This window comes from Patiria miniata, unplaced genomic scaffold (assembly GCF_015706575.1).
Source record: "Patiria miniata isolate m_02_andy unplaced genomic scaffold, ASM1570657v1 HiC_scaffold_16, whole genome shotgun sequence".
Classification (NCBI taxonomy): Eukaryota; Metazoa; Echinodermata; class Asteroidea; order Valvatida; family Asterinidae; genus Patiria; species Patiria miniata.
Genome location: NW_024037054.1, coordinates 17,864,245 through 17,880,063, shown reverse-complemented (window position 1 = coordinate 17,880,063; position 15,819 = coordinate 17,864,245). Strand labels below are relative to the sequence as shown.

The 15,819-nt window shown below is 41.0% G+C and overlaps 1 protein-coding gene across 1 annotated transcript; it reads right to left on the bottom strand.

Annotated features, from left to right (window-relative positions):
• Positions 1-6,713: 6,713 nt before the first annotated feature.
• LOC119722590 lies at positions 6,714-13,405 on the bottom strand. The gene is made up of 4 exons (XM_038192772.1): positions 13,245-13,405; positions 12,384-12,477; positions 8,170-8,253; positions 6,714-7,384 (listed from the first exon to the last, which is right to left on the bottom strand). The coding sequence occupies exons 1-4, from the start codon at positions 13,338-13,340 to the stop codon at positions 7,167-7,169; spliced, it is 492 nt and encodes a 163-aa protein (XP_038048700.1). The 5' UTR covers positions 13,341-13,405; the 3' UTR covers positions 6,714-7,166.
• Positions 13,406-15,819: the final 2,414 nt, after the last annotated feature.

Genomic DNA, 15,819 nt, shown 5'->3' with positions numbered 1-15,819 from the left:
GTAATTATGCTTCAATAAAGAAGAAAAAAATTGTAAAATTTCTCTTAAAGACGTTGCTTTAAAATTAGTACCCAATAAGTATAAATGATTAATCACAATATGTATCTTATCTACTCTAATTCTATATATCGGTATGTGCTGGTTTAATTTTTGTTGTTTTCCTTTGTGTTTTTATTTACCTAGTTATGTAAAGAGATCATTTTTTTCGCGAGAGGGGTACTGCTGCTTTTGATGGCCAGTTTAGTGACAATTTTCTTCACGTGCAGAGCAGTACTGTTTTTAGGGGCCAGTTTTCAATCTTGAGAGGGGGTCCACAATTTTAATGTCGCGAGCGGGGCACTATGCTTTCGAATGGCAGTTTTCCATCTCGAGAAGTTATAGCGAGAGGAGCACTATTGTTTTTGATGGTACATTTTCCTTCTCGAGAGGGGCACAAGTTTATTATTTCGAGAGCGGTATTTGTGCTTTCGAGGGGTAGTTTTCCATCTAGAGCTAGGTGCACAATCTTGCTAATGCGAGAGGGGTACTTCTGTTTTGAGGGGAAGTTTTGCATTACAAGAGAGAAACAAATGCATTTGTAGCGCGATCATATGCTTTCATACCTGTACGTTTGAGGGGCAGTTTTGTTTTCATTTCGAGGGGGCACATTACCGTAAGAGGGGCACTTTTGTTGGCCTGGGAAAATCTGGGGGGGGGGGGCAAATGCCCCCATGACCCCCCCCCCCCTTTTCCGCCGCCTCTGCGACAGGGTATATGCTGTAACGAACATCTCTGAATCCATCCAATATGCGGATTATCTATTATCCATTAAGTGGAAATGAGTATCGAAATAACTACATGAAACAAAAGACCAAAAAAACACCAAACGCTTGTTAAATCTCCCATACTTATGTAGCACGAAAATTGGTAGCACATTATTGTTTCATAGCGTAGCCTATAATTTGCACTTTAATTCCCCAAACTATCCCACTTAAGCAATAGTAATAAAAGTATGGCCCCTTTATAATTCGCCAAATATGACCCTGATGGGGCCGAATATGTCAAACGAGCAGAGTCGTAATCCAGTCACAAGCCGATCACAAGTCAAATCACAAGTCGCAGACAGCCTGTTTGGTTATTAGTAAACGGACGTTTTTGATAATATCTGACCCACAGTAATTTAGCGTGATCGGTAAGCTCTACATACTGGTTGCCCCACAAAAAAAGCCTATCAGTCGAAAACAAATTAATAAAGGTATATTGCAGGTGAGTTTTTGGAATATTTTCAAATTATCTTTGTAACAAACGCTATGCTTTATCAAACTTAAGGGTTGAACATAAGTTTGGCCAGTTTGGAATCGACTATCTGCAAAGTCCAGGTTAACGTCTTCGATAGGCCACAAAAAAAAGTCTCCGGTTTCTGTATGCGCGCGCGTCGCCGTAGCCTTGCGCGTCGGCAAAATGAAAAAAGATTTTTTTTTCAATAAAAGATGATGTCTCAAAACCGCCAAACTCACTGGTTTGACTGGAATCCTGCTGCAGCACAATAGAGAATAAGCTTGATGTGGCCTCTGTGGACTGACTGGACTCCCATATATTTGCACTAAGTTAAGTCGGGCACCATTTTGCAGCATCAACCGACATTAGAAGCAGAAAAAAAAAGGTAAAAAAAAAAAGCCGCATCGCCGCACCACTTTTTGGGCAAGCTCCATACAAGAAACCGGAGACTTTTTTGGCCTTATAGGGAACGGGGCTGATTTTTGCTGATCTTAGCAACCAACGCTCAAGGGCGGATCCAGAACACAATTTTTTTTGGGGGGGGGGGCGCCAAACAAATTTTGGTCTTCCAAAAAGTGTCTCGAAAAAAAGGCGGCGTGGGTTTCGGGGCCCGCTTATTAAGGGCCCAGAAAAAATTGGATTCTAGATGCTCTGTGGTGCAATCTGAGGCTATTTCTAACCACTTTAACTAAATCTTTAGGAGGAATAGATGGTGGTGTACGCAGTGCCTGCCTTTGATGCGACGCCACTTTAAAAAAATTGTTTTGTTTGGGCCCCCTGGATCCGCCCTTGCCAAGGCTTATAAATAATATGTGTCGCTTATGTTGTGGCCTTCGGGTTAGGTGAACAGACAATCGGCAATGGTAGAATTTGTGTGGGCCGGGAAACAAAAAAGGGTCCCACGGAAGTCGGCGATCCTGTTTGCTCCACAAACAAAAACTATACATATTTTCTAGATTTTCTTAGACTAGTGTTTCCTTAAGCAGACCGGCAGCTGAACCCCTTTGAGAACATTCCAGATCTGCTCATGTTAAATGGAAATATTTGGCGCGGTTTCCGAAGGAAGCGGTCCCCACACACACCAATCATGATTTAAACCGTAGTCGCTGCTAATTTACCTCCAATATGCATTGGGTTGTCATACAAACTCTTCTATGATTAACCGTTCTGTCAGATAATGCAGTACAACGGGTAATTTGAGGACGTTCTTCACGTTCCTAATTATTTTAATGTATAGCACAATTCAGGTCAATGCATTTCACTTTAACAAGGGGCCACATTAACGAGAGACACACTACATGTGAATGTAAAATAGCGACTAAAACTTTAAGAATGACAAAATGATGGATAATCTGACGGACGAGTTAGAGAACACCAATATTTATTTAACATTTTGGTGCACATCGAGTTTGACCTCCACCAAAGTATAATTGTATGTATTAATAAACGTTTATTAATTTTAAATGGTGAGTTCGTTTTAATTTGATGAAATAGTTTGAAATTAAATATTAAATTTAATATATTAAATAGAATACAATCAAGCAACATGATGGAAAACACCAATGACGATATGAAAGAAAGACGTCCATCGTAATTATGCTTCAATAAAGAAGAAAAAAATTGTAAAATTTCTCTTAAAGGGAAAATACAACATTTGCAGACATCAAAAAAATAAAACTACCAAATCATTTTGAAATACCTTGCTGGACTGTTAGTGAATGACAGTGTAAAGCATCCTGTAAAATAATGGCACCTGATATACTGTCATTTTCAAGAAAAGTGGTATTTTTGTATCAATTTCCAACGCTGGTCGGCCGACCAGCGTCGGAAAAAAAATGGCTTTTTTCAAATACTGGCCCCAAGTGACCATCGCACTTGTTTGCAATCGATTACACACCTATGAACGGGTACAAGCCAGCTAGACTGGTTCCCTGACCTTACAATTCCCAAATGTACGTAAACTGCCCTGTTTCTTCTTATATGGAGTCAGGGAACCAGACTACAGGAAAATGATTGTTTTTCTTGGTTTTTATAGCATTTTCGAACCCAAAACCTCAAAAAAAGTCAGTGTAACTATATTTGCTATATATTTCCAACCCCCCAATTCCATCCATTTCTGAAAATTACAGCAAAAGCAAATGATGTATATTCCTTTTAAGGACGTTGCTTCAAAATTAGTACCCAATAAGTATAAATTATTAATCACAATATGTATCTTATCTACTCTAATTCTATATATCGGTATGTGCTGGTTTATTTTTTGTTGTTTTCCTTTGTGTTTTTATTTACCTAGTTATGTAAAGAGATCATTTTTTTTCGCGAGAGGGGCACTGCTGCTTTTGATGGCCAGTTTAGTGACAATTTTCTTCACGTGCAGAGCAGTACTGTTTTTAGGGGCCAGTTTTCAATCTTGAGAGGGGGTCCACAATTTTAATGTCGCGAGCGGGGCACTATGCTTTCGAATGGCAGTTTTCCATCTCGAGAAGTTATAGCGAGAGGAGCACTATTGTTTTTGATGGTACATTTTCCTTCTCGAGAGGGGCACAAGTTTATTATTTCGAGAGCGGTATTTGTGCTTTCGAGGGGTAGTTTTCCATCTAGAGCTAGGTGCACAATCTTGTTAATGCGAGAGGGGTACTTCTGTTTGAGGGGAAGTTTTGCATTACAAGAGAGAAGACAAATGCATTTGTAGCGCGATCATTATGCTTTCATACCTGTACGTTTGAGGGGCAGTTTTGTTTTCATTTCGAGGGGGCACATTACCGTAAGAGGGGCACTTTTGTTGGCCTGGGAAAATCGGGGGGGGGGGGGGGCAAATGCCCCCATGACCCCCCCCCCCTTTTCCGCCGCCTCTGCGCCAGGGTATATGCTGTAACGAACATCTCTGAATCCATCCAATATGCGGATTATCTATTATCCATTAAGTGGAAATGAGTATCGAAATAACTACATGAAACAAAAGACCAAAAAAACACCAAACGCTTGTTAAATCTCCCATACTTATGTAGCACGAAAATTGGTAGCACATTATTGTTTCATAGCGTAGCCTATAATTTGCACTTTAATTCCCCAAACTATCCCACTTAAGCAATAGTAATAAAAGTATGGCCCCTTTATAATTCGCCAAATATGACCCTGATGGGGCCGAATATGTCAAACGAGCAGAGTCGTAATCCAGTCACAAGCCGATCACAAGTCAAATCACAAGTCGCAGACAGCCTGTTTGGTTATTAGTAAACGGAAGTTTTTGATAATATCTGACCCACAGTAATTTAGCGTGATCGGTAAGCTCTACATACTGGTTGTCCCACAAAAAAAGCCTATCAGTCGAAAACAAATTAATAAAGGTATATTGCAGGTGAGTTTTTGGAATATTGTTAAATTATCTTTGAAACAAACACTATGCTTCATCGAACTTAAGGGTTGAACATATAGTTCAGTCGGAAAAGGGGGGTACCGTGCACCCTCGGAAATCAATTTCTAATCAACGTGTCTAGGTCAGAAAAAATGCGTAGAAAACGATTTGCTATGTTAAAAAATTCAAAAAATGTCCCACGTATTGTTTTTATGCAAATTAGTGCCGCCATTACCGAAAAATCTATTTTTAATTATATCTCAGCCAATATTGCAGATAACTGAACGAACTAGGTGTCTAAACCCATGTTTTCAAGGTCAGAGATGACAATAAAACTATTCTGGAAGTGACCACATGTGTCTGTGGCATAGGAATATGCAAATTAGTGCCGCAAATACCGGAAAGTCATGTTTTTGCATATCTCGGCCAATATAGCACATAACTACACCAGTAAGGTGTCTAAACCCATGTTTTGAGGGTCAAGTATCATTAGAGGATCTTTAATAAGTAACTATGTGTGTCTTTGGCATGAAAATATGTATATTATAAAGTGTCGGTTTATCAGATATTTAATTTTTAGCCAATATCTCGGCCAATATTGCACATAACTACACAAGTAAGGTGTCTAAACCCATGTTTTGAGGGTCAGGTATCATTAGAAGACCATTCACGAAGTAACTATGTGTGTCCTTGGCAGGTAAATATGTAAATTCTAAAGTGTCGATTTATCCGAAATTTGATTTTTAGCCAATATCTCGGCCTATATTGCAGCTAATGTTGACAGAAGGGTTTTGATAAGCAATAATGATCAAAGTTTATTTTAAGCCATCATATTTAAAATAAACTGTACTATTGGCTGAAATTGAATATAATATTAGCTAAAAATCAATTTTTTGATAAACCGGCAACTTAGAATTTACATATTTTCATGCCAAAGACACACATAGTTACTTCGTAAATGGTCTTCTAATGATACCTGACCCTCAAAACATGGGTTTAAACACCTTACTTGTGTAGTTAAGTGCAATATTGGCCAATATATTGGCTAAAAATCAAATATCTGATAAACCGACACTTAATATTTTACATATTTTCATGCCAAAGACACACATAGTTACTTCGTAAATGGTCTTCTAATGATACTTGACCATCAAAACATGGGTTTAGACACCTTACTGGTGTAGTTATGTGCTATATTGGCCGAGATATGCCAAAAACATGATGTTCCGGTATTTGCGGCACTAATTTGCATATTCCTATGCCACAGACACATGTGGTCACTTCCAAAATAGTTTTATTGTGATCTCTGACCTTGAAAACATGGGTTTAGACACCTGGTTCGTTCAGTTATCTGCAATATTGGCTGAGATATAATTAAAAATAGATTTTTCGGTAATGGCGGCACTAATTTGCATAAAAACAATACGTGGGACATTTTTTGAATTTTTTAACATAGCAAATCGTTTTCTACGCATTTTTTCTGACCTAGACACGTTGATTAGAAATGATTTCCGAGGGTGCACGATACCCCCCTTTTCCGACTAAACTAATAAGTTTGGCCAGTTTGGAATCGACTATCTGCAAAGTCCAGGTTAACGTCTTCGATAGGCCAAAACAAAAAGTCTCCGGTTTCTGGTATGCGCGCGCGTCGCCGTAGCCATGCGCGTCGGCAAAATGAAAAAAAGTGTTTTTTTTTCAATAAAAGATGATGTCTCAAAACCGCCAAACTCACTGGTTTGACTGGAATCCTGCTGCAGCACAATTTTAACGTGTTTTTTTTAGATGGGGTTATGATAGAGAATAAGCTTTATGTGGCCTCTGTGGACTGACTGGACTCCCATATATTTGCACTAAGTTTAGTCGGGCACCATTTTGCAGCATCAACCGACATTAGAAGCAGAAAAAAAATAGGTAAAAAAAAAAAAGCCGCATCGCCGCACCACTTTTTGGGCAAGCTCCATACAAGAAACCGGAGACTTTTTTGGCCTTATAGGGAACGGGGCTGATTTTTGCTGATCTTAGCAACCAACGCTCAAGGGCGGATCCAGAACACAATTTTTTTGGGGGGGGGGGCGCCAAACAAATTTTGGTCTTCCAAAAAGTGTCTCGAAAAAAAGGCGGCGTGGGTTTCGGGGCCCGCTTATTAAGGGCCCAGAAAAAATTGGATTCTAGATGCTCTGTGGTGCAATCTGAGGCTATTTCTAACCACTTTAACTAAATCTTTAGGAGGAATAGATGGTGGTGTACGCAGTGCCTGCCTTTGATGCGACGCCACTTTAAAAAAATTGTTTTGTTTGGGCCCCCTGGATCCGCCCTTGCCAAGGCTTATATATAATATGTGTCGCCTATGTTGTGGCCTTCGGGTTAGGTGAACAGACAATCGGCAATGGTAGAATTTGTGTGGGCCGGGAAACCCAAAAACAAAAAAGAGTCCCACGGAAGTCGGCAATAATTTCAAGTTGAATTAATAAATTCGACTCCAGTATGTTTTGTCTACCGCACAATTGCTTGCTATGACTTGTGATGACTTAATCATTGATTACAACCATGCAAACTAGGGCAGGCAAAACAGCATCTGCTGACCGCGTACTTCGTCGTCGTAATAGTGACTTTCATGCGTTACGACGGCAAGAGGCTTAGCGCAATCTTCGGGTACGGAGATATCATCAAAGATGTTTTCGTAGCAAATGGTGTATCTCCATGAGTGGTCGTAGTCCCAACTGGCTTCGGAGTAGGCGGATTCGCACCACCGATACTTTCCAGCTAGGTCGTCTGGAGATTACAGAGAAAAGAAAGAAGTTGGTTAACAATTAGCCAGCGAATTAATGTCAATAGTATGCCCATAATGCATAGGCTCGATTTTTCCTAGAGCGATTCCGGTTTCATTTTCTAAGTAGTCCATATTCCAATTCTTCTGAGGATTGCAACTTTGTCATTCTGGAAGGGTTTGTGTGTCCCCTGGATGCAAAGGGGTCCGCTCATACCTACTAAGTCCAACGCCTCATAAGTCCGACGCCTCATAAGTCCGAAATTTCGGACTCATGAATCGTCGGACTTATGAGGCAAACAATTTATTTATTCCGCCTCATAGGTCTGACGCCTCATAGCTCCGACGCCTCATAAGTCCGAAACAGCGTTTGTCCATAGTCGGACTTATGAGGCGTCGGACCTATGAGCGGAATTTATGCCTCACAAGTCCGAAATTTCGGACTTATGAGGCGTCGGACCTATGAGCGGAATTTATGCCTCATAAGTCCGAAATTTCGGACTTATGAGGCGTCGGACCTATATGAGGCGTCGGACTATACGACCCAATCCAAAGAGCGGTGTCGTCGGAAGTCTAAGTGCTACTGGCAGGGCCGCCCTAGGCATTAAGGTTGAGGGGGGAGGAACCAGACCAAAAGCAATCCAGAAAATGTAATATAAGGATACCGCCCAGTTGAAATAAAAACGAGGCTGTTGTGTTTGCAAAGCAATGGGTCCTTCCAGTAGCCGCGAACTTACTAACACATCGATTCCCCAATAAACCCAGTGTAAAGGAACCAATGCGCACTTACCTTGAGAAAAGGTCCAGTCTCTGGATTGTCTTCCTTCTTGGACACTGACCTCGAGTTGGTAAGGGTCCTTCGTGTATTCGACAACTGCAAAGAACAACCGCAATATTTACATGGGCTTTATTTTACAGAAAACTTGCAATACGGCTTCTATAAACGTTGGTGGCAATATATCCGGGTTACCAGGCCCGGATTACTTAACAGGCACAGTAGGCACTGTGCATAGCATAGGGCCTACGAAAAATTTGGGGGCCTACGAAAAATTTGGGGAGGGCCTACGAAAATACCGCAGTGTGCCATAAAACAAATAGGCCTTCCCACACACACCCACACGCGCAGATAAAAGTTTTAAGAAAGTTTAGGGGTCTCTCTCGGAATTTTCGATTTCACCAACTGACGCTGTACAGCATGTATGCGTTGACCCTACGTATAAAATGTACGTGTAAAGGCTGTCGTTCAGAAGCACGGTGCCAACCATGGGCGTCAATCGGTGGGGAACGGGGTGACTGATATCGTTCCCCAACGATTTGCGTCCCTGAATAAAAATATGTAACCTACATTTGATTCTATAGCTCGGAACAGCTGATTTAATGACTCCAAACTCGAAAAAGATGTTTAAATGATGATCTTGTGCCAAAATGCAGTCGTCAGAAATTGCCTCGGATCGCACCACAGGGCGCCTAGAATCCATTTTTTTCAGGGGCCCTTAAGCGGGCCCCGAACCCCGCGCCGTTTAGGCTTCTCACTCGAACAATTACTCAGCAAAAACTGTAGTGTTAATTTAACACCATTCGGTATTTATATGTGACAACACCAGTAAAATTTAACACCAGATGGTCCTATATAGATACTAATGGTGTAAATTTAACACCATAGTTTTTGCAGGGTAGTACCGATCAAGATACACATGTTTTATGTACCACCCCCACTTTGAAAAACATATGACGCCCTCGAGAATTGGAGCCAACAGGCTTTTAGAGCTAGGACCAATACCAGTTTGGCCTGGCTTGTTTGAATTATACAGCCCCCCCCCCAACAAAAGCGCGCTCTGGATCCGTCTTTGTACCCCCACTCCCAATATCTATAGCCACATATTTTTATTATGTAGTTTTTGAGACAGGGACATTTTCCGGTTCGCGCATTAACAAGATTGTGAATCTTCTCGAGATGGAAAACCATCCCTCGAAAACACAGGTGTTAGTAAAAATTATACTCGCTTGTTAAGCACACAATGCGATCCCAATTTAGATCGTTCAGTCGCCAAAGGTTCATGGATTTGCTTTGTTTCATCTCAAATGCCTTTTTATGACCATAGACTTGAGTCAAGGGCGTATGGCAACCCGGACACGAAAAAAAGACCATGCGAGTGGCAGGCTCGTTGAATTGGCTCAGTGCGCCATCATCAGGGGCGTAATTCCCGGGGTGTGGGTGGGGTGATACCCCCACACTTTTTGACCGCGGGGATGGGCTATTGAATCATTCCCCACTTTTTTCCTGATGAGGAAACAATGAGGATTTTGAGGTATTTTCCGCACGTCCAAGCAACTAAAATGTATTCAATAGTACTGGAAAGTGGAGAAACAAAGTACAAAAAGCTTTCAAAAATGTAAGCGCGAGTATACATAATTGATAACGAGCATCCCAGTATAATGTGGTGTCCAGCCCCCCCCCCCCCCTTTCGAAAGCTCACGGCCGGGCAATTCGGGCGTTTCATGTGCCACCAAGAGTTTGCCACGGAAAGTTAGTTTTTCCTAGTGCATTGTGGGTGTGGGAGATGGTCGACAAATTCGCAGCGCGGGACATTTGAAATTATTAGTTTTTCCGGTCAGTAGTTTTGTAAGCGTATGATTCAAGTATAAATTTGCCTTTTTTTTCTTATGTACCAATATGGTGTTTTTAGTAAGGCGGCAGAACGCTATACCCGAATTTATAACCACTTAGCTTAAGTAACTTAAGGCCAAAAAAAGGTCTCCAGTTTCTGGTATGCACGCACGTCGCCGTAGCCATGCGCGTCGGCAAAATGAAAACTTTTTTTTTCAATGAAAGATGATGTCTCAAAACCGCCAAACTCACTGGTTTGACTGGAATCCTGCTGCTGCACAATTTTAACGTGTTTTTAGATGGGGTTACGATAGAGAATAAGCTTAATGTGGCCTCTCTGGACTCCCATTTGCACTAAGTTTAGTCGGGCACCATTTTGCAGTCATCAACCGACATTTGAAGCAAAAAAAAATCAGGTAAAAAAGCCGCGTCGCCGCACCACTTTTTGGGCAAGCTCTATACCAGAAACCGGATACTTTTTTGGCCTTATATGACACTCATTCAAATCGGCTTTGTTTTGTCGACCGTAATTCCAAAAACTGACTCTCCATGGCAAACATTTGGTGGCGCATTGCGTTGTGAATAGCCCGAATGTTATGATTTTGGTCATCCCCCACCCCCCACCACTCGCAAGCACAGATATACGCCACTGGCCGTCATTGCCCTCGCGTGGTCACGATTAATCATGCCACCGACTGACGTTAATGTGACATTGTATTATAAAGGCATCATTCCCTAGACTAAGCGTAAGTACAAGAAAAGATGAAGTTTCCCAAGCTAGCTAAGGGACTGAAATAGAATCAGACTACCAAAAATCCCTTGTAAAAATTTGTAAACGGGTTAGTAGTTTGATATAAATATAATTAGGTTGGGGAAACTTGCTAGAATTTCTCTCAATCATAGTGACATGTCAGTGCCAGCCAAAAGACACGCGACGCGAAATAATAATTGATGAGACAGAATAAGAACGAGCTTGGTAAGGTTAATTGCTCGTAGTGACTGAATAGTCAACTGCTCGGTACATAAGAATGATTGCAGAAAAGAGTTACGTAACAGCATTCATGTATATAGCACGATGCCGATGCATCTTTCGTGCAGCTATGAAACACAAAGTAACCCTCCCACTGCGGAAATAACGATTATGTTTTTATACGCAAAGAGAAAAGTACTTACTGAAACAGCCTAGTTGTTAAGCTGTCAGACAACGGACCCAGGGTTAGGGGTTCGAACCTGCTTGGTGTCATTTTTTTGGTTTTCGATGCCCGCGGTTCTGTCATTTAAGAGTGTTAATTTCCCGTCGTCATTTACCAACTGCAGTTAGCTCGGTCGGTCGGTAAGCTGACTCACAAGTTGGGACTGTCTGCGAAGTCCAGGTTGGCATCTGCGTATAGGTACGGGGTTCTTTTGCTGACTCGGCAGCAAGGCTTAGGGTGCCACCTCGTTTCCCCCCTTTATGGTGCCTGACTTTCGAGGTACATGGATGGACAGGGAAGGAGGTGTGGTGTACCGAGTCCCGGAAGAGTTCTATATGGAAGTCCGACTCCTGAAGACTTGGCCATCGCCACATAACTTTTTGTTTTATTTTATTTCCTTTCTTTCGGAGGACAATATTGCAAGAATGATCAATTTGTTATATTGAGAGCTTGTACTGTAATCGTTCGAAATTAATGTTTAAAATTGCTCGAAAATACAAAATTCAATCCAGCTAAAATATTGTTTATTTCATTATCGCACAACTGCATGTTCATGCTTAGTACCTTTGCGCATACTTTGTTCTGGCCTGTTACCTTTAGTGCATTTTTTTAAAATCACTCTACAGGGTGACTAGAAAAAAAACGAAACCCAAATGGCAGGACCAATTTTTTAATGCAGTTTTGCTTGTAGCACTTTTAAAATCTAGGATATGAAAGCCCAATCAATAAACTTTCTGTTAGTACAAGAATAATTAAAATCTCATGTACTTTTCACGTTACAGAATTCGGAACACAAACACCGTTTTAAAGTTCTGTCCACGGATCACAAAAAAGTTAAGCATTCTTCCAGCAAAACCAAAACAATTCACATGCATCCCTGTAAAAATTGTGTTCGTTTGCTGAAAGAACACCGGTGTTACCTTTTTTTGTGATCCATGGACAGAACTTTTAAACGGTGTTTGTATTCAAAACTCTTGAAAAAAAAACCTCGAAAAATTACACGAGTGATTTCAATGATTCTTATTTTAAATGAAAGCTTATTGATTGGGTTTTCATATCCTAGATTTTGAATGTGCTACAGGCAACTTGAACTTCATTCAAAAATTGGTTCTGCCATTTTGGTTTCATTTTGTTGTACTCACCCGTTACACGGACAGATTTATGTTGCCCGAGGCTGGATTAACGTCTCTATGAGTTACGTACCTGTTAAGAATTCCTGTCCAAAGAGGGGAATTATGACACAGTGTTGACACACATCCTCAGCGTCGTTGCATGTCATATTGATGCGACTGAATCCCTGATTGGCGGTGGGAAAATCAAAGAAAGGGAATGTAACTTTCTTTTGTTGGGACTTTATACGTTAGACAATATGCGGCAGGAGAATACATGTACAGGGTGAGTCAAAAACAGAGGAACCCAAACCCCCCAAAATATGTTTCATATTAAAAAAAAAAAAAAATGAAGCACCAAAAATAGTAATGACTGAAAAGCCAATTTCATAAGCTACTTTTAGATGAAAAAAATACTGAAATTATTTAATCCGTTCAAATAATATCACCATTTAAACGCAATAAACCTAAAACCTGTTTCGTCCCAAAAAAAGGAGCAATTTATTGTGTATTCTGACTATTTGGAACAACAAAGAAAACTTGTTTCAACAACTGTCAACAACTGTAGTACACAATATCTTTATTAATGACCCTTGTTAGGCAAAACATATTATTTTTAAAATCCACTTTATTAAAAGACGGGCCTTCAAAAAGACTCTGTGTAATATTTTTTTACTTTTCAACTGAGGTTTTATCGCTGGTGATGTTTGAAGACAATTTGGACGACGATTCCAAAAATCGCTTTTTTTGACGAAAAAGGTTTAAGGGTCATTGTGTTTAAATGGTGATATTCTTTGAACGGATTGAGCAATTTCAGTCATTTTTCATCTAAAAGTAGCTTATGAAATTGGCTTTCCAGTCAGTATTATTTTCGGTGCTACATATTTTTCTTTTAAATATGAAATATAGTTTTGGGGGTTTGGTTTCCGCTTTTTTTGACTCACCCTGTAGTTACCATTTTTGCTTTTGATGAATCGCTTTCTTCGGCATTCCAGTTACTCTCCACTCTACTGACGACAAGCATCAGACATGCAAGCAGGATTCGGAGCATTTTGGCGACTGATCAGTTTAACAGCTCTGGCCAAATTGTACGTGAAAACTGAGGACCATGCACCGATGTGTACCGTATATATGCTGTTTATTAATAACTCAATAATTTATGAGTCGGTTTTGTTTTTGCATTAATATGCAAATGTAAACGTCTTTTATTATATTTGTCGAATAAGCAATAGCTTTCGAGTAATTAAATGCCATTCAAGGTAAAACATCTTCAAATGCCAGGTACTTTGTTCTTCAGTTCCAATGTACTGTTTTATGTTAATATAATAATAATTTGGGAGGCTAATCATCCTTACTCGCAGCTGGTATGCTGAATTATGCTGGTATGCTACAACGTGGTCGGGCCGCTGGCACGTAAATGCGCCTATGGCTGCCGGCCACATCGCACAATTAGCCACCCATGCCACCCAAAGTGCAAGAGGTGCAGCGGTGGGCATATACTCGAACCGAGAAACATACTACACCAGAATATCCTACATATTAAAGTTTGTCATACAATTAAGCGCTGTCAGATGTCGGGCGCCTTCGCTCGTACCCCCCCCCCTCCTGCAAACAGGACGCTGGGAAGGGCTGATTTCTTCGAGCTCTCATGGGATAGATTTTGCGTGACCTGTGACGTAGCATGCAGCGCTGCTGATGAGATACCCATAATGCCATGCGTACTTCCTACACAAGATTCTGTGAAGCGGCATCAGCCCTTCCTAATGTCAGAAAAAAAAGTTGCCGATTACATTTCACAATAGCCCCACACGCGATCTCCGTGTGAGATGCATATTGTCCATCATGTTTCCAGTGGAATAACCTAGCTGTACTGCACAAATTGTGACTTCAGTTTTTTTTTCTCTATAGGATTCAGAATATTTACTTACCCGAAATTATATTACAGTGTTTGAAATTACCCGGTCTGAAATGTCCCGGTCTTCAATTTCCACACTGGCGTAAAAATATGACCGAGTAATAATTATTAATAAAATGATTTATAAACCTACTGACAAAGTCAGTGAACTAGCACACCATTTACAAGCGTGCATGTAGGGCAAACTTCTGTAGGATATTATTATTATATTAGTGAGTGCTGCAATCAGAACCGTGATTGGTCAAAACATCAGGCCCGGATTAGGTGTTTCGTAGGCTCTAGGCACCAGTGTTCCGTAGGCCCTACTCCGCTCTAGCCACCGGCACCAAATTCAAGGTACAACGCACTGTACAAATCAGGCCAGGACCCGGGTCCTAGCTCTAAAAGCCTGTTGGCACCAAGGGCGTCAATTGCTTCTCAAAAGTGGAGGTGGCACTGTCTCTTGATCAGAACTAATGCGAGTGCGAAGCCTAAACGGCGTGGGGTTGGGGCCCGCTTAAGAGCCCTGAAAAACCCTTGGATTCTAGACACTCTGTGGTGACATCTGAGACAATTATGACCACTTTAACCAACTTTTGTTTAGCAAAAGAACATCATCATTTTCGAGTTTGGAGTACTTAAAACCAGCTGTTCTGAGCTATAGAATCAAAATATGAAGTTTACAATGTTTTATTCGGGGACGAAAATAGCTTGAAGACGACGACATGCCCCTCCGTCCCCCACCAATCGACGCCCATGGTTGGCACCGTGCTTCAGAAGCACAGACTTTACACGTACATTGTATACGTAGGTCATGTATGCTTACGAGATGTACATTTTACGGCGCCGCGCCAGTTGGTGAAATCGTTTTTTAAAACTGTGGGTGTGGGTGTGTGTGAACGTATAAACACTGCCTTATATAGGGTACCGGAACAATGGAAGGTACCCCACAAGGAATGCCCACCGACTTGCGGGGTACCATTTTGGTACCCACAAGTTTTTCACGAAATAGATATATGGATTTTACTCAAAAACTAGGAATTTCCAAGGTGGGTTGATTGGTCGCTAATGGAAGAGTTTTAGAAAAGGGATATTAAGTCCGAATTTCAGCCCAGGAAATTAATTCTGGTTAAAATAAGAGCATTTTGAAATTAGTGTGCGACATTTCAAAATTTTAGTACACGAGAACAAAGGAAGTACCCCACTTCTATGCCTGTGTAAGCGTGGGTGCGGGTATATATAGGCCTATAATTAATTTTATGGCACATTGCGGTATTTTCTAAGGCTCCCGAATTTTTCGTAGGCCCCGGATATTTTCGTAGGCCCTAGACACAGTGCCTACTCTGTGTCTATTGGATAATCCGGGCCTGCAAAACATCATGGGCGTGGCTTGACTGAGGGAGCGGTCTATTTCCCAATGGGACATAAACAATAATGTGCCTACACGCGTACTGTTTTGTCGCAGTGCAAGTACAGTGTGAGTATTAAAAATGAAACACAAATGGCAGGACCAATTATTTAATTAAGTTCTGCATGTAGCACTTTCTAAATGTAGGATATCAAAGCCCAATCAATAAGCTTTCGTTTAGTACAAGAATCATTCAAAACACGTATGTGTACCTTTCATGTTATATAC